The sequence below is a fragment of the Bubalus bubalis genome, chromosome 24 (genome assembly GCF_019923935.1).
Source record: "Bubalus bubalis isolate 160015118507 breed Murrah chromosome 24, NDDB_SH_1, whole genome shotgun sequence".
Lineage (NCBI taxonomy): Eukaryota > Metazoa > Chordata > Mammalia > Artiodactyla > Bovidae > Bubalus > Bubalus bubalis.
Window position 1 is genome coordinate 30,607,116 of NC_059180.1, and position 19,802 is coordinate 30,626,917.

Consider the following 19,802-nt stretch of genomic DNA (forward strand, 5'->3'; position numbering starts at 1 on the left):
GAAAGGGACTGCAGGAAAGAAATGTTTGAAACACAAGACAGATGTCTCTCAAATCTAATTTGCCTTTTTTTCACTTCTAAACATGTTCTTTCCTATTTGCAGGACAGGAACAGAGACCCAGACATAGAGAACAGACTTATGGACACCGTGAGGGCAGGAGAGGGTGGGATGAACTGAGAGAGCAACATTAAGATATATACGTTACCATATGTAAAACAATAGCTAATGAGAAGGTGCCGCATGCTGCTTCATGTTGATGAATGGTAGAAACCAACACATCGTAAAGCAATTAGCCCCCAGTTTAAAAAAAATTTTTTTAAGAAATATATTAAAATAAAAATAAATGAATACATAGGTTCTTTATTGAACTTCAGAGGATCTCTGAACTCCTCTAGAATTGAACAGAAATTTTATTTGTGCATTTTTCCTGAACAAGAAGCCATAGTTTGGGATTTCTCTGGCCATCCAGTGAATCTGCCTTCCAATACAGGGCTTGGTCCCTGGTCAGGAAACTAAAATCTTGCATGCCGAGGGGCAACTAAACCCGCACCACAGCTAGTGAAGCCCACAGTCTACAACGAAGGGCCCGCACACCACAACGAAGACCCACTGCAGCCAAAATAATGAAATAAGCAAATAAAAAAAAATAAAGGCAGAATGAGACACTATCAAGTTAAAAAGAAAAAAGAGGCCAGAGTTCTCACCACATTCTCTAAAGATTTCTCTCCAAAATTGCAAAATATTTGAACTTTCAAGAAGATAGCAGAGTAAATGATCAGGGTGGCTATCCGTGAATTCGGTCAGCACTGCCATCGACAGATTCCCTGGCTCCTGCTGAGTGCCAAAATTCATGAAATTCACCAGAAAGTCAAGGATACTTTTCCTCAAGGCAGCCTTTCCCAGAGTAGGCATGAGGACAGGGATTCTTAGAGCCTCTGTATCCTGGACAAGGTGTCTTCAAGGTGTGGTCCACTCATTCGGGGAATGCCTAATATAGTTTGGCAGTGGGGGGAGGAAATATGACAACTTCTGTGTATGGTCTTTAGTCATTAAAAATAAGAAATAAATGTGTGAACTGAGGCTGGAGAGAATCAAGAACCTTGGACCAAGGTGCCAACCTTGGCAGTGGCATCATCTTTAGGGTGCATCAGCTGTGCTGTAGTTATATACACCCCCAAAGGGATATGCAAGCAAAGAATCTAGTTTTACTAAGCTAGCCATCACTAGGTGGACATGGGGCTTAAGAATGTTCGCTCATAACAAAACTACAGCCTGGAGACAATACTGATAAAACAAGGACAGGAAAATCATAGACTGGACCCTCTCCTCTTCAACAGCTTCTCACGAGGTTAAAAAAAAAAAAAAAGATGGCCTATTCAGATCAAAATGAAATCAGCCAAAAATAATTCAAACTCTCATGAAGAATATTCAAAATATGGATCTATGTATGAATGATGAGCTTCATCCTCAACACACACTAGTGTGTTATTACACAAAGTCATCACCATTGGCAACAAATTGTAAATATTTGTTTCACCTTCAATTCTGTTTAATATACCTGCTCTTATGTATGCTTTAGAGTCTATCTAAACAACAAGGTCCTATTATATGGCACAACATTCAAAAAATGAAGATCATGGCATCCAGTCCCATCACTTCATGGCAAATAGATGGGGAAACAGTGATATACTTTATTTTCTTGGGCTCTAAAATCACTGCAACAGTGACTGCAGTCACGAAATTCAAAGATGCTTGCTCCTTGGAAGAAAAGTTATAACAAACCTAGACAGGGTATTAAAAAGCAGAGATACCACTTTGCTGACAAAGATCCATGTAGTCAAAGCTATGGACTGTCCAGTAATCATGTATGGATGTGAGATGGACCATAAAGAAGGCGAGTGCCAAAGAATCGATGCTTTTGAATTGTGGTGCTAGAGAAGACTCTTGAGAATCCCTCGGACTGCAAGGGGATCAAAGCAGGCAATCCTAAAGGAAATCAACCCTAAATATTCATTGGAAGGACTGATGCTGAAGCTGAAGCTCCAATACTCTGGTCACCTGATGTGAGTAACTGACTTATTGGAAAAGACCTTAATGCTGGGAAAGACTAAAGGCAAGATGAGAAGGGGCAGCAGAGGATGAGATTGTTGGATGGCATCACTGACTCAGGGGACATGAGTTTGAGCAAACTCCAGGAGATAGTGAAGGACAGGGAAGCCTGGCATGCTGCAGTTCATGGGGTCACAAAGAACCAGATATGACTTAGCGACTGAACAACAACTACAGCACAGGAAACTATATTCAATATCCTGTGATAAGCCGTGCTGCTGCTGCTGCTGCTAAGTTGCTTCAGTCGTGTCCGACTCTGTGTGACCCCATAGACAGCAGCCCACCAGGCTCCCCCGTCCCTGGGATTCTCCAGGCAAGAACACTGGAGTGGGTTGCCATTTCCTTCTCCAATGCATGAAAGTGAAAAGTGAAAGTGAAGTCGCTCAGTCGTGTCCGACTCCTAGTGACCCCATGGACTGCAGCCTACCAGGCTCCTCCGTCCATAGGATTTTCCAGGCAAGAGTACTGGAACGGGGTGCCATTGCCTTCTCCCAATAAACACCTATGGAATGACTACATCCATGAGCAAATAAATGATGGAATGAGGAGGTGCCTTATGTCACGTAAACCAGGATGTCAGGCATCAGAACTCCTATGTGCCAGGTACTATACCAGGACTCAAGTGACAGATGGGGAAAGGCTGCATTCCTTACTGTGAACAATAATGGAAGGAGGCAGATGATAAACTAGTAAACCAGTACATTAGTAAGTTCATTTTAGACTGTAATGTGAAATTAAGCAAATCACATTGAGTGATGGGCTGGAGGGGGTGGGGGAGCATTGGTAAATAATCCTAGGGGATCAAGGACAGCTTCTCAGACAAGGTGACACTGAGCTGAGACCTGAATGCTGAGAAAGGGCCAGCCAGAGAATCTGAGGCAAACCAACACAACAACTCCAAGGCAGCAATGAGCATGGCATATCTGAGGAATGAAAAGAAAAGCCTGCATCCCTTTTCTTTCCAATTACAGTGAATAAATAAAAGACCCCAACATCGCCAAATAGAGCTTAGAGTTGCAATATCTTGCTTAGAAGCCTCCAGGGGTTCCAAGGTCTGAACTGTTTTCTGACTTTTAAACACTTGAATGGGATTCCTGAGATTTTCCTCTTGTACCAGAAGCATCATTTATTTTTCAAGGATCTAAGGGCAATGCACATGAAGCTACTTTCTGGGGTATTGGTTATATGGGTGTAGCCATGTGTCCAAATTCATCAAACTACACATAATATGTGTACACTGTATGCTGCAAATTAGACTCCAATAAAGTTGGTTTTTAAAATGCAAGGTCTCAGTGCCCAAAGAGAAGCAAAACATATTCTGCAAGGAAAAATAATTTAGATAGCCAGTGGGAATTTGCTATATGATGCAGGAAGCTCAGGCCGGTGCTCCATGACAACCTACAGAGCTGGGATGCGGTGAGGGGTGGGAGGGAGGTTCAAGAGGGAGGGGACGTAGGTATACCTATGGCTGATCCGTGTTGATGAATGGAAGAAACCAACACAACATTGTAAAGCAATTATCCTCCAATTAAAAATTAAAATAAATAATTTAGAGACTTTTTGTGGCCAACAGCATATGCATTCGTGGGCTTCTCCAGCCTGGGCAGCTGGTGGAAGCCACAGGATAACCATAAATGTATAAGAAAAGGGAGATGGAGGGGAGGCTGCAATAAGAGAGAAAAGGCAAGAGCAGGAGAGACGTTTGTCACTTGATGCCATTTCTTTGCAAGAGACTTGAGCGTTCGTGAAGCATGCTTGAAAAATACACGGGACATGGCGTGATGTAATTTGCCACTTGGATTTCTGACTGTTTGAAGGTGGGCAAGATGATGACATGCATTCCCTACTGGCTTCGAATGTAAAGAGCTTCAAACACGCATTCCTGCCCTCACTAATGCCTTTGCCAAGAGGGCTGGCCCTGCCAGGGGCAGATGCAGGAAACATCCATAGTCTTGATCTGACTCGGGCTCCTTGAACCAGCCCTGACACGTGCACTCTTACTTGCAGGGCATCAAGCACCTCTCTGTGATCGGCAAAGACTGAAGTCCTGGATGTCAGGGCTTCAAGGCAGTGCAACCTGATGGCCAAGGACCCGTGCCATAGCCTCAGACTGTCTGGGCCTCAAGTCCAGCTCCTCCAATTCGCTAAGGGATTTCGCATCCTCTTGAAAAGCAATCTGTGCCTCTGTGAAAAGCAGATTGTCATAAAGCTGACCTCCGTGGGACATGAAATTAAATGAGAATTTACACACAAGCTTATGTAAAATAGCAAAGCCAGCAAGTGTCCCTGAATATCAGCCCGGCCAACGAGGGGGTGTGGGGTGGATTGGGATGGACATATACACTGCTATGTATTAAATAGATAACTAATGAGAACTTACTGAACTTGCCACCCATCCTGCTAAAATTCAATGCCAAGTCCAGAGAGGTGACGAGACTTGGCCAATGTCACGCAGCTAAATAGACATAGCAGAGCAAGCACTAGGCACAGACTTCCAGACTACAACTTCACCTCCTTCCGTAGATAAGGGGGAGAAAATTCCAATAAGAAGGATGATGATAAAGGGTAATAGTCACTGAGCAGTTACCCTATGGCAGGTCCTGCTCTATGAGATTTCTAAGCCCAGTCTCAGTGAATCTTCACACAGACCTATGACATAGGGACCCTAAAGATAGGAATCTGAGAATCAGAGATGAACTGCAAATTTCCCAAAAGCTCACACTATTAAGTGGCTGAGTTGGGACTGAATCTGGAGCCATCTGACTTGAACCCATTTCTCTTCAGATCAGCCAAACGACCTCTCTAGGGACTGTAGGGAACATGACTGACTGAACTGAGGACCGGGGCACGGGGTGGGGGCAAGTGAAATTAACCTGAGAGGGTCCTAAAGGGAACAGATGCCACTTGAAAATACAGGTCCACTGTTACCAAATCTATCGGCTTCTCAAGAGAAATCATAAAACCGGGATTTCTATGCGAAACCTCCCAGTTTTTTAAATGTTGGTCATTGGTTCTAAGTTGGTTTTAAAACACCGTACACCATAGAGACTAAAGAGATTTCACAGCCAAATGCAGTGAGCCTTGACTGAAATCTTGGTTTGAAAACCCAATCTCTAAAAGACATTTCTGGTGTATGACTGGGAAAACAGTAATATGATTGGCTATTTGATGATGTTATGGAATTTTTGCTCCTTTTGGGGGGCAGGATACTGGAACTGTGTTATGTGGGAGAAATGTCCTTGTTCTTAGGAGATCCACACTAAAGTATTTAGGGATGAAATGTCATGTCTGCAACTTATTTTCAACTGCTCCAGCCAAAAAAAAAGGAAAAAAGAGAAGAAGGAAGGGAAGGAGAGAGGAAGGAAAAAAGGAAGGAAGGAAAGAAGGAAGAGGGAGAGAGAGAGAGCCATAAAGCAAACGTGACAAAACACTAATAACTATTCAATCTAAATGAGCAGTGTTTGACTGGGAGCGACTCCGCTCCTGGATGACTTTTTAATTGTCCTGACTGCAGTGTGTGTGGGGGCCACCTGCTCCTAAGGGGGCAGAGTCCTGAGATGCTGCCAAACACCCAGCAATGCACCGGACTGCCCCTCACAGCAGAGAATAATCAAGCCCCAAATGTCAAGAGGAGGAAACCCTGCTCTAGATGAAAGATCTAGTGGAGTTTATGTTTATTCTTCTTTCAAGTTTTCTGTATGTTTAAAATGTTTCACAATAACAAATTGGGAACAACTTAAGAATTCATGTGTGCAGGCTCGATCGCTTCAGTCGTGTCTGACTCTTTGCGACCCTATGAACTGTAGCCCCCCAGGCTCCTCTGTCCATGGGATTCTCCAGGCAAGAATGAATACTGGAGTGTGCTGCCATGCCCTCCTCCAGGGAATCTTCCAGACCCAGGGATCATACCCACGTCTCCTGCATCTGCTGCGCTGCAGGCGAATTCTTTACCCACTGAGCCACCTGGAAAGTCCAAAAATAAGAATACAGACATAGGAATATGTTGCAGACCAAATAAAATGTGTCTGCATGGTTTGGTACCATTTGGTACCCACCATTTGCGGTCACTTCTTCCAATAAATAGTGGTTGAATGTGGCTGTGGTTACATCTGCTGTAGAAGCATCTATACGGTTTTCTCCACATCACAGGCCACGCCTGCATATACTCTGGAATTGCTGTCTCTCCCCGTTTTCAGTCCTAATCAGCGCAGAAGGAAGCAGGCGATGTGCCCACGCCTCTGAGCCTGGAAACTGACCTTATCAAACAGAAGCACTCTGGTCACTAGGAGCAGTCAACGGTGTGACGTGGAGCAGCATATGCTGTAGGTCTTTGAGGACAAGGTACTCTCAGGTGAGGTAAGAACAAACTTCCCACCCCAGTGACCCCTGCAGCTCGAAACAAAATAAATTAAGATGCTGCAGCCAGCACGTTCATTTCACCTGAAAGCCACCGTACAGTCTCTCTGATGCAGAGTTTGGCATGCTGGACCCAGCCAAACATCCTATGGTCCATGCGGGCAAAAGCAAATGAGCCATGGCTGGGATATGAAATGATTAACTGCATCAGTAGAGCAGGATGCACTTGGTGAGTATTTGGGGCAGCCCCTAACACCATAGAAACACACCCAAAGGCTACACAAATGCGGAGAACCAGCAACAGAATGTCAGTAAGAGGCACACTGAATAAATCCATCCACCCTCCATCCGGTAAAATGTTCCCAAGTCAAGTGTGGACCACTTTACACAAGCCGTTCAAGGAGGTGGTAAAAATGCAGACTTCTGAGGCCCAGATAGATGGATTTAGAATCTCTCTGGATCAAGCGCAAGACTGTGCATTTTAGGAAGCTCCTCAAATTCTGATGCTCACTCAACCTGAAAACATCTGCCCCAGACACAGCTGACACCAGGGGAGTAAGGAATGCGCAATTTTCTGTGTGACCTTGAGCAAGCTACCAACCTCAGCTACGATTTGCTCCTATGTAATAGAGAATTAGCACCTGTCTCATTACTGGGCAAACTAAATGATGTTTACACACACATACACACACAGAGACACACACACATCCCTAGTATAGTGCCTGGCACCCAGAACTGTGCTCAGCAAATGTTATTTCCTTTTCCTGGACAGTGACTGACTGAACACCATAAAGCCTGGAAAGATATACAGAAGTATAGATGTGCAGACCCCACCCTAGAGATCCTGATTTGAACCATCTAGGGTGGGGCCCCTGGCAACAGGGGTTTTTTTTGTTTTGTTTTGTTTTTAAAGCATTCCAGGTCACCCTAAACGTCAGCCAAGGTTGAAAATTATACCTTGGGGGTCATCAGTAAAAATCAAGCAGTCTTTCTTTTCAGGAGTATGTACCTTCACTCTAGCCTGGAATTCTCAAAATGTATGAAAGGAGAGCCTGTGTTGGGGCTCTGCAACCCCAGGACTGGATACCTGCTAGATTCCACCTCCAAGGAGACCTTTCCCGGTACCTGTAGAGGAATGTGGCTGCAGCCTGCTGGGCTGGAGTAAACAGAGCTGCAAGGGGGCAGGACCAGGAAGTTTCTCCCACAGTTCCCCAAAGGTTAGTGCTCCTCCCCAGCTTCCCACCTCCCTCCTCCTGCCTCTCCACCTCCCTCCTCCTGCCTCTCCACCCCCATCCCAACCGAACCAGGAGGAGAGCTCCCGAAGCCCTGGTTTGCAAGGCAAAGGCTCCAAGGAGATTTCAGCAGAGGAATTAAGTCGAAATCTGCCAGGCACCCTACCCATCCCTGGGTTAATTTCTCTACCGAGGCAACAGTCGCTGCCGCAACCCTGCTTCCGAGTCTCGCTCGCAACACCAGACCCTTGGCGAGGACAGCGGGGGGACGTGAAACCACCGGCCCGTGGGGTTGGCGATCGGGCACCTTGGGGTGGCAGGAGGTGGGCGGGGCCCGCACTTGACTCTTTTGGTAGGTCAGGCTTTCTCGAAACCCCTGGAGTAGGGGTGGTTCTGTGCCTCTTGATCCCACCATCCATCCACACCTCCCTGCTAACCCAAACCGAGAGGAACTTCTCACCTCTTTCTTCTCCCAAATTCTTCCCTTGGGGTGGGAAAGGGTGGGGGGGAATCATCTGATAATCTGCATATAAATAGAAAATAATTACTAGTGATGTGGTGGTGATGTTCCTCGCCTATTTTTGGTGGGTCTCTTTGTTGAGATTTTTTAAGCAGGCACACGGAGCGCGTGCAGACACACGCGCGCGCACAGGCAGCCGGAGGTGCGGGGTGTGTGTGTGTGTGTGTGTGTGTGTGTTTGGGGGTGGGGGGGAACACATGGCGACTCTGTTGCGCGTATACGGAAAGAGAATAAACCTTGTTCTCCAGTCATCCGGCTGTGTGCAGGCGACCCCGCTCTCTTCACCACCCTCCCCCGTCCCTCCTCAGGCCAGCCGGGACCCCACACCAACCCCTGGCCTCTCCCCGGCCGAGGGTTGCATCCTCCAGTCTGCGTCTTCAGCCTCCAAAGTTACTGGGTTGTGCGAATCGATTTAGACACTTGGGGGGGGGGGGGGGGGGGAAGGCAAATAGCTCCATTAATCCCCAAATGCCTTCTCCCATCTGCTGCGACTTGCTCGTGCTGGGACTTGCATAATGAATAAGGCAAAAGGGAAAGTTGACGAATCAGGGTGTCTGGGGGGGTGAAGTCACGCTGGGAGGGGGCTCCGGCCCTGGGAGGCCACACCAGCCCGCGCAAAGGGCGCAGCGCCACGGCTGAGGTCGCTGCCCCCGGCAGGGAGAGGAGGCGGCTGGAGAGAGGGACGAGGGGGTGATGAAGGGGGGGGGGGCGGCGAGGTCCCAATTCCAGGGAACTGGCAGCTCGGCGGAAAGCGAGGCGGCCGCTCCGAGCAAAGCTTTTGTTCTCGCCCTCCCCGCACACTCCACCTCCCTCGCCACATTTTCGCGAGTCGTACGAGTTGCAGGCGGCACACACTCCTTGCCTCCCTCCCTCCCCCTCCGCACACACGCGCGCGCGGGCTCACACACACCCCTCTTCCCTTTCGGGCTCGCCGGCCCCTGTTTACCTAGAGGGTAGCATGCGGAATCGAAAGGCTGGACCACCCCCACATCCCCAAAACCCAAGACTCCAAAGGCACTGGCTCCCAGGCTGTGTGTCTCAAGTCCGCTGCAATACTCGGCGGGAGGGGGCGACAAGAGAGCGGGGGTGGCGGGGGAAGACACCCCTAATCCACATACACACTCTCACATCCACACCTGTGCTGAGCTCCCCGTCCCCTCTCTGCACTCCCAGCCCAAGTTGGCTGCCCGGGTGACATTCCCCCGCGGAGAGGCCGGGCTGGAGGGGGAGCGCCATTGCCTCTGGGAAGGTGGAGAGGGGAGGGGAGGGGGAAAAGAGCGGCGCTTGGGGAGTGGGGGGGCGGGGGCGGCAGCCCACCTGGACATGTGCTCCCTTTGGGGCCGGTGCGCTTTCTCCAGCCCCAGCTTGGTGAAGATGCCCACGAGCACCATGACGGCCACCACCCCGCAGATGATGTAAACGATCAGGTTGGTCTTGTCCTTGGTGGGGTCGTGCAGGGGGTCGTCCTTGCGCGCCGGGGGCTTGCCGGTGTTGAGCCAGAGCGGAGTGTCGTAGTTGGTGCAGGTGCTCTGATTCAGTCGCCGCTTCTTAAACGTGCAGCAGAACCGGAAGCCACAAGTCCCGCAGCAAAAGATGAAGTCGCCCGAGCTGCAGTTGAACGGCGGGTCCCACTGGCCCATGACATCGAAGTAGCCCCGGCAGAAGTCCGGCGTGGGCGCCCGGGTCGGGGGCGCGTCCGAGACCCCCACGCCCTCGCCGACCTCTCCGGAGGCGGCCCCGGAGCGGTTGCCCCCCGTCAGCACCACCACGCCGCCCAGCTGCGCCAGCTGCCCGTGCCCCGCTCGCTCCTGCGCCCGGCACACGCGGGCGCACAGCTCGGTGAGGAAGCAGCCAAGGAGCAGCCGGAGGACGCGGCGCATCGTGTCTCCCAGCCCGGGCTCGGCCACTCGGCCGCCGCTGGAGCCGCTGCAGCCGCCTCTCGAGGCGCGGCCGAAGCTGCCGAGGCTGCTGCCGGGGGCTGCGAGCCGCCGCGGGCCGCACATGCAGGGAGCGGCGCGGGGCGCTCGGTGGTCGGCGGCCACTGCGCTCGGCTCAGCCCGCGTTCGCCTCCAGCGCGCCGCGCGCCGAGGGGCCGGCCGGGGAGGAGCGCGCCGGGCCGGGCGGGGGGAGGAGGAACGGGGGCCAGCGCGGGGTGCAGGTCCGGCTGGCTCCCGGGGGAGGCGGGGGCCGGAGAGCAAGGGCGAGTCGGGCGGTGCGCGCCTCCCCTCGGCCGGCGGCTCGGGACTCGCCGCCCCGCGCCCGCTCGCAGGATCCCTGCTCACCTCTCCAGCTCGCCAAGTGCGCGGGAGAGAGCGAAGCGACACTTGTGGAATGAAGGGAGGGCAGGAGGGAAGGGGGAGGGGGAGGAGGGCGGGCAGAGGAGGCGCGGGGGGGAGGGGGCGGGAGCGAGCTCGAGAGGGGCGGGGGCGCGGGAGAGGTGACTCCGGCGGGCGGGCGGGCGGGAGGCAGGCGAGGGGCGTGCGGAGCCGAGCCGGGCTGGCGGGCGGACAGGAGCGAGCTCCGGCAGCCGCAGTGGCTGAAGGCATAGCTCGGATTTCCCGGCAGGTGGGGGACGGCGGCGGGACCTCCCGCGCCCTTACTGGGCGGGAGCCGCGGCTCCGACCTGTTCGGGGCGCGGAGGCGGCTCCGCCCGTGGCTTTTTCCCGGGTGCGTGCGCAGGAGCGGCGTCTCGAGTCGGCCCACCGGGGAAAGAGGTGTCTCGAAGGGTTGAGGAACAGACCAGGTGGCTTCCACTCCAAGACGGAGTGGGGCGCGATCTGATCAGGATCGTCCCTCCCAGGTGCCCGGGGGCTGCCTGGCCCTTTCCCGGGCCGTGCCCTCCAACCCGAGGCTCCCCCGCCCCCGCCACCCCCGGCTGGGTGGACTCCCGGGGCCCAGGCGAGGACCAAGGCAGAGCTGGGAGGGAGCCTGGGCCCGGCGTAGGCACCCCCAGGAGAGGGGCTCGGGATGAAATAAAGTCAAAGAAACGCAGGGAAGGTGAGGCGATGACCTGGACCCAGAACGTCTTTCCTTGGGACGCTCTCCCAGGCCCCTGGACCTGCTACTTGGTCCCTCTTCGCCGAGGCCGCCTTCCCCGCGCTCCACAGGAGGGCCACACCGCGGCGCCGCCTCTGCGCGCCCAGATCTGGTGCAGCGCAAGGCCTGGGCGCCCGGACTCGGCCGCCCTCCGGTACCTGCAGCCCTCGCGCATCGTTCTCCGGGAGCCGGCTGGCCCCTGTCCCCACCGACTCCCACCACCACCACCCCGGATATCCTCACCGGAGCTGCCGAACCCGGCCTTGCTTCCTCGGCTCCAAGTCTCCCGTCGTCAGTGTTTCCAAATCTGCCCTAGCTCACATCAGCCGATTCCAGCCAGCCGTCGGCCCTCTCCCATTTCTCCCACTTCTTCCTCTCCTCGGCTTGAATTTGACTCCAGGAGCCCCTAAAACAAGAATTGTACCAAAGCTGCTACACCAAATTTAGATCCCCACACGCCCCTGCGTTTTGTTTTTTAATTGCATTAACTAAGTATACACTTTGCAGTCGGCTAGGCGATTTGCAGGCAGATGTTTCCACCACCCCTCTTCTCCATTTGGCTGCAGTCAAGGGCTTTTCAGGGCATTTCCGAAGAATCAAGAGGTTGGGCCACAGAGAAGGTGACATATAGGGTGGGGTTCTCCTTAATTGAAAAATCATGGGGTTTTAATGGGACTGTTTTGCACATTTTCTCAGTATGAGAGGGGGTTCGGCTTTGAAGAAGCCTTCTCTTTGAAGAAATGGTCACCTACTCTCTCCCGCTAAAGACTAGCAGAGAATGACCCCGTTCCAACAAAAACACACCAGGGCCATATTGTTAGAGCCATATCCAGGAGTGAACCAGCCCTGGAAGAATCAATGAATTATGAACTGTGTTATATCCCAAAACCCTCAGGACAAGGCATGAGATTGCGTAGCCTGAACTCCTCCTGTTCATCAGAACAAGATCCCCAAAACAATACAGAGTCCACCCACACATGTGTCCACCCACACCCACCACCATGGTATGAATCTCTGCAAATGCAGGCATTGGTGTGTGAGCTGACCACAGCTGACATTTATCCAGTGCCTATAACATATCCACTAAGCTTGCTTGTGTAAAATCACCTCCTCACGATACTTAAAGCAGTGCCTCACATCTAGCAGACAATCTGGGAATATCTGCTGAACCATTGAGTGACTGATCTCATTTAACTCCCCCCTGTTAGGTAATCTTTCCAAGCCCACACAACAGAGGGAGAGACTGAGGCCCAAAGCAATTAAACCAGGTGCCCAAGGAAACATAGCAAAAAAGTGCTGCTGTTGACATTTGACCCAAGAAATTTGACTCAGGAGCCTGTGTTCTAACCACTGCAGGTAGCTCCTTCCTAAAATAGGCCTCCACACTCTCCATCCAGTTGGTAGTATATTATTATTTCTTTTTTTTACTGTCATACCACATTGAAATATAAAGCCCAGGCCAGAAAAGGCTGACTCTGGCAAGAGTCCCCCAGCATCTAGAACAATGTGGATGTGGGAAACACTTTTAAAAATATGTTGTTGTTGTTGTTGTTGTTGTTGTTTAGTCGCTAAGTCATGTCCAACGCTTGCCCAAAGACTATAGCCCACCAGGCTCCTCTGTCCATGGATTTCCCAGGCAAGAATATGGGAGTGGGTTGCCATTTCCTCCTCCAGGGGATTTTCCTAGACCAGGGATGAAACTCCAGTCTCCTGCATTGGCAAGCAGGTTCTTTACCACTGAGCCACTGAGGAAGCCCCCCAAAATACCTACAGACTAATTAGTGAACTAATTAAGATCTTTTATGCAACACCCTGTCTTTAAGAGAGGAAAGGAACTCTTAGGGCTGAGATAGACGTGCAGAGGGTTTGGAATATTTTCACACGAGAATTCAGAATTGAGAAAGGCTGCTCTAACACATTTGCTTTAGTCCAGGAAGGTGAGGCTCAGAGAGGTTAAGGGCTTTGTCCAGGTCACACAGCCAGCAGATGGGAAATGCAGAGCTGGATGCAGAGCGCCGGGCCCCTAATCCCAGGTCTCCTGCCATCCTACCCCACTGCACCCCCATATGACACTTCCCAGCAAACATCAGGGCTGAGGGCTGAGGGCAAGACCCAGACAGAAGGCTGGATCACAGATACCTTTCTGCAAAAGAGGTTTGAAGGCATTCCTAAATTTGATTAAAAAAAGAAAAAGCTTAGCAAAAAGAGACGAAATCTAGACTGAAAAGTCTATTTCAGAAGCAGCCTCCAATCTCTGCAAAATATTGCCTGTCACCAGGACATCTAAGTCCGATCCTCAGAGGAGACCAGCTCTGGAGGCTGCTGCTGGCTTTAATTAACAGAGACTGCCCCCTGTTTGTGACAAAGAGAGTGCAGGGAATGGCTTTGGGAAGAAGCAGACCTAATCCACTCTGCGTGGCTTATTTGCCAGATTCAAACCTGAAGCCCTGTAAGCTTTGCCCCAACCAAATTCCCTTCCTGCTCCCGCCTGCTGTGGCTGTCAGTGTCCCCTGGAATACTGCCCAAGCCTATTTCCTAAGAATTGGAAAAATACTTAGAGGAGAGGGGAGTCATCTTCGTTTTACTCCTCAGAGGGAAAAAAGCCAATTTCCTCTAGGTATGTCAACTCAGGAAATAGATTCACTACTTCCTACCAGATGTGTGATTATTGGGTGAGTGCCCCCATTCGGAACATGTGATTGAGAAGATATTTCTTTCAGGGCTTCTGGGGATGAGGGGTGGGGCGCGTTTGTAAACTTCCTAATTGAAACACCTGGCAAGTTCATGGACGAGAAAAATCGTTATTAAACACCACCCCCTACCACTACCCAAATGAATTCATGCAAATATGTTGAAATTAAAATGTAGCTCTTAATGAAAGTGCTTTCTGTGAAAGAGATGATGACATTATTTACAACACAGGGGTTTTTAATATCTGAAGAAGAATCTCATTTGCTCCAGCCTTACTGCTGTCAGGCTGCAGTGTGTGCAGCATGGAGAATGCATTTGTGCTCCACCCCGCCCTGCAACAATTAGTGGAGGTAGTGTTGTAACGAAGGATGTTCACTTAACAGGACTTGTAATGAAGGATGCTTACTTACCAGGACTTGTAACCCATGTCCAGAAGCAGCTCAGCAAATCAGATGATTTGTGCAGTGGTCCTCACTCCCAGGAGTTCTTTGTTAATTGTCCTCATCCAGTGCCTTGGGGTTTCAAAGTAGTCTCTAAGCAACTGTTAGCCTTGAGAAAAAAAAATAAATAAATAAAAAGCATTGAAACAGAAGCTGTTGGTTTAAATCCTCAGGGAACTTCCCAGGTAAGATTCCAAACTGGCCCATCTCCGGAGAGAGAAGACAGGAGAAAGAAGCAGCCACTTCAGATTAGCAGGATTAATAAACAAGAGAATTTACAGATGAGTTTGTCTTGAGTGGCTGCAAGAGGAATAGATCTGCACCCGTCTGCCAGTCTTAACCTTTTACTTAGACTTTTGCATCCTTGGAACAGCTTCTAGTGTGGGGAAAGTGGCTGGAATGTACATTTCAAGGGCCAAGGAGAATCAGGAGCCTCTCATTGCCCAGGTCTAGCTCTCAAGTCACATCCTCTCTATGACCTTCTCCAACAGAAGCCAAAATGTAGCTAACACCCTGCCAGTTTCAAGTGAAATACTGAAATGATATATTTTATTCCCTTGTTCTGAAAAGATAAGAAGTTTTATTAGAAGAAAAGTGGGTCTGCTATACAGTTCTCTCAGATAGGAGGTAGTGTGTGAGATGATTTTTGGTGGTACTCCAACAAAGATTTTTTTTTATTTAATATATTTTTATTTAAATTCAGAAAACATCACAATGTTAACTGTGATCCATGCATTTAATAGGCAGAAAAAGTGACATAGATTTATTTTCAGTAAAAATTAGTAATAATTGATGAAAACAATCCCATGAACATAATATTTAAAAGAATAGTTCAGAAATTGAATATGTTTGCAACATTATCATTTTTTGAATTTTTTAAGTGACTTTAGCATATTTTTATTTACTTATTTTTATTTTTTGAACGCACCATGGGGCACGTGGGATCTTAGTTCCCCTGCTGCTGCTGCTAAGTCGCTTCAGTCGTGTCCGACTCTGTGCAACCCCATAGACAGCAGCCCACCAGGCTCCCCCGTCCCTGGGATTCTCCAGGCAAGAACACTGGAGTGGGTTGCCATTTTCTTCTCCAATGCATGAAAGTGCAAAGTGAAAAGTGAAGTCACTCAGTCATGTCCAACTCTTATCGACTCCATGGACTGCAGCCTACCAGGCTCCTCCATCCTTGGGACTCTATAGGCAAGAGTACCGGAGTAGGGTGCCATTGCCTTCTCCTATTAGTTCCCCTACTAGGCGTCAACCCATGCCCTCTACAGTGGAAGCATGGAGTCTTAAACCCTGGACCACTAGGGAAGTCCCCCCAACAAAGATTTTTTTTTAATAGTTTTATATTTGTTGGCTGGAAAAAATGCACAACCTAAAAAGATGAGAATTACATTTTATTTGGCGGACATTCTAAGGACTTCAAGTCAGGAAGACAGAAAGACTAGACTCTCAGCTCACTCTGAGGGACTGCTCTGAAGAGGTAAGGAGGGAAGCTGGATATACAGGAGTTTTGCAACAAAGTCCAGGTTATTGTGAAGAGGAAAAGTTAAAATTTTACATAACCTCCTGCTCCTCCTGCCTCTGTAACTCATCTTGCTGCTTGCAAAGTCTGGATCACGTAGGTCATGTAGTTTCAGAAAGTGGGGACTTAAAATACTAGGAACTGGAGCTTATCTCACTCACCTTTGTCCTGCTCTTTGCAACTGCCCAGCCCCTGCAATCCTGCTTAATCATCCCTGTCCATGTGAAAGTCAGGCGTCCCCCTCCCCATCTTGACTGCTATTCCCGCGTGCACATGAAACCCCTTAGTTTAAACCAGCCTATTAGTAGCTAGTGTTGCCCACTATAGTCTGTCTATAAAAACTCTGTAATCCCTTTGTTCAGGGCTCAGAGCTTGGAGTGTTAACTCCTCTGGGTCCACTGGCATAATAAACCTGAGTTCTTGGTTTCTCAATTACTGGTTTCTGCACCAATTGGAGCATAAAAAAATTACTGTTAATTAAAGAAAATCAGATATCTCAAGTTAATGAATTTAGTGCCTTTCTGTGTCTGGGAAAATACAAGACTCTTGATGTAGGAGATAAATGGGCCCTTGGGCCAGGCAGCTGATATTTGTCAAATGGAGCAAAACTGAAGTTTTAGTCTTCAGCCAGACAGGAATGAAACCTGTTTCCTTTCCTCCACTGATACAAAGGGACTAACTAACAGAGGGGCATTTGTTGCAGCAAAAACAGAAATGGGTGAACAGCCTTAGGTACATGCTAGTCAAACCGGCCTACAAGAGTTAAACAATCTTGGTTATTCTTTAGCTGTTACTACAAACAAACAAACACTTGTAGCTGGATTTGTCCTTCACAAAGCTAATTCCTCTCTTTCTCCATGTAGATGATGCTCTGCACCTGTCATACTTCCCCCTACATGCAGGTCATGGGCCGATAACTTCAGGGACATAAGACCCGGCTGTGAGTTGTCTAATGCCAGCTATAGCCATTTTGAAACTTTGCAAGAAAAAAAAAATGCAAGACCTTCAGAAGGATATAAAACCTTTCCCTATTCCCGAGAAAGAGGGAGCACAGTTCTTGAGGCACTAGCCTGCTGTTTTCCTTTCCCCTGGCAAAGGTAATAAAGCTACTCTTTTCTATTTCTTCCAAACTCTCTCTCTGTATTTCTATTTGGCATCAGTGGACAGAGAGCCAAGGTTTTGGCAAAGTCTGGGCTCACTGAAATCATTCATTTGATGTGCACCTCAGCTGTCTGGGGCCAGTATCCTGCTTTTCTGAATCCTGAATTCCCTCTGGGGGCACCCTTGCAGGTCAATGCTATGGCTAAAAGCTTGGCAGTGGGCAGCTATAGTGGCTTGATGGTGGCAACATCCTTTGTTTACTGATACGCAGGCAACATCTTTTCATTGACATATTTATTTCAATGTACATCAGGAAAAAAATGATGTCACATCAAACACATGGCTTCAATGTTTCAGATGTAGTCCTTTCAAGTATATCAACTTAGAGTCAATTTAAGAAAAGTAATAAATATAATAAAAATTTTATTAATAAAATACAAATAAAGAAAAGAATACAAAGTGGCTGGTACTGAAAACCAGAATTGAGGAGACTTGGCCTTTGGTATCAGGACAGAGTTTCTCAGCTTCAGCACTGATGACTGGAATGGTTATTTAGCTCTCTGTAGGATGTTTAGCAGCATCCCTGGATTCTACCCCCTGGATGTCAAAAGTACCTCCCAGTTGAGAAGTGAAAGTGTTAGTCCCTCAGTTCTGCACAACTCTTCAGGACCCCATGGACTATATAGCCCGCCAGGCTCCTCTGTCCATGGAATTCTCCAGGCAAGAATACTAGAGTGGCTTGCCATTCCCTTCACCAGGAGATCTTCCCGTCGCAAGGACTGAACCCAGGTTGCCTTTATCTTTATCATCTGAGCCATCAAAGAAGCCCAACTCTCAGGATGACAACCAAAAACTGTTTACAAAACATCCCCTTGGGGCAAAAAAACAAAACAAACAAACAAAAAAACACTGAATCTTGCTTATGTTTAAATCCCAGCAGTTTCTCAAATGAGTTTGATGATCTCAAATCACTTCGGCTTTCTAAGCCTTAGTTTCCTCACCTATAAATGGGGGGATAAGAATGGTGCCTCTCCTCAGACCTGTAACAGACACTCCATACTTTGTGTAGAGTGATAAAAAGCACAGTGAATGTAACCTGATGTTGACCTTGAAAATAACAGTGCCACTTATTTTACCAGCAAAATGGGTTAGTTTGTGAATATCAGAGAATTGCAATGTGGGATATGCAAACGTTCTATCTAAGTCCAGCGGACAAAGTAACCTGCTATGTCCCTCTGTCCATGGGAGTCTCCAGGCAAGAATACTAGAGTTGGTTGCTGTTTCCTCCTTCAGGGGATCTTTCCCACCCAGGGATCGACCTGTGTGTCTTATGTCTCCTGCATTGGCAAGTGGGTTCTTTACCAATAGCACCACATTCCATGCAGCAAAAGTCACCATGGAAGATCCAGAGAGTCCAGGGTGGTGCTGGCTTCCTATTGGCTGAGTTTGGGCAGTTCTCATTGGCTGGGCCTGTTGCTGGGTGGGGAAAAATCTTCCTCAGGCTGAGGTGGTAGGGAAGAGAGACACCTTCCTCCGGAAATGCAAGGTATGTCTCTTCCTGTTGGGGTCTGTGGTTTAATGAAGTGGTAGTGCCTGAGAGGTTCCCTTTCTGGCCTCCAGACTCCATTTTAAAAGAGGTTTCCTTTATTCAGTTTCACACTTAGCAGTGAAACCATCACTTAATACAGTAAATCTGAAAAGTCTACAGTGCGTCAGGCACTACACCCGGAAGTAAGGAGACAGATGACTGAGACAAGAGTCTTGCTTTCAGGACCTCAACATCTGCAGATCGAGATAGAATATAGAGGCAGGGCAGGCTTCCTGGGCATGCAGTCTGTATAGCCCTACAACAAGGCTCCATGCTTGGGGAAGGCTCCGTGCTTTGTTGAATGCTCTACAGTTGCCTTCTTGAAATTCCAAGTGATTTTTGAACACAGGGTCCAACCGATTATATAACCAGTCCTGTATATAGGCAATGCAACTCCAGCAGAAGCAGCGGTGTTGACTTAAAAAATATTCACAACCTAAAAGTTGAGAATTATGTTTTATTTGATGGGAGTTTAGGACTTTAAGCTCAGGAGGCAACATCTCAAGTAACCCTGGGGGGTGGGGGGCGGAGCTGGGATGGGGATGGGTGCAGCATTAGGTGTAGGTTATATAGTAAAGTTTTGCAAAAAGGCAGATAGTCTAAATCTTAAAAGATTATTGTAAATTGAAACCAGGTATCCCAAGTTAAGGAATTTCGCGCTTTTCTATGTATGGGAAGATGCAAGAATCTGGCTCACTGAAATCGGTCCTTTGATAGGCCAGTTTCCTGTGTTTCCGTATCCTGAGTTCCTCAGGGCTCACTGTAGGGAGTGGCTGCCATCTGATGGCTGCTAGATGGCAGGTATTCTTTGCTTCCTGAGTTCTTTCAGGGCTTACCCACTCACCATCCATGGAGGCTGCAATGCTTGATAAGTGTGACATCCTTTGTTTACTGATATAGCAAGAAATGCTCCATTTCTCAGAGGTCATTTCTCATCTTAAAAAACTTAGAAGATGATGTTTAGCTCCACCAACACAGAAAAGGAGGACTTCCCAGAGGTGGTGACATTTGAGAATGTTAATTTAAGTTAAATATATCTAAGCATTCTCAGAAATTGAGCAGGAAAAATTTTGGTAGATGCTCTTTAAAAGTAGTTCTCAGGACTTCCCTGGTGATCCAGTAGTTAAGATGCCACCCTTCCACTGCAGGGATGGGTTCTATCCCTGATCAGGGAACTAAGATCCTGCATGCCTAGCAACGCAACCAG

General features: G+C 48.8%; 1 protein-coding gene across 2 annotated transcripts in view; it reads right to left on the reverse strand.

Moving 5' to 3' along the window:
• The window catches only part of SHISA9 (shisa family member 9), a 351,536-nt gene extending 341,059 nt beyond the window's left edge, over positions 1-10,477 (reverse strand). The window contains exon 1 of one of the 2 annotated variants that reach the window (XM_025275672.3): positions 9,535-10,477. In XM_025275672.3, the coding sequence (XP_025131457.2) occupies positions 9,535-10,220 (686 nt within the window). In that variant the 5' untranslated portion in view covers positions 10,221-10,477. The remainder of the gene's footprint in view (positions 1-9,534) is intronic. The other variant, XM_025275673.3, reaches the window with a different exon arrangement.
• Positions 10,478-19,802: the final 9,325 nt, after the last annotated feature.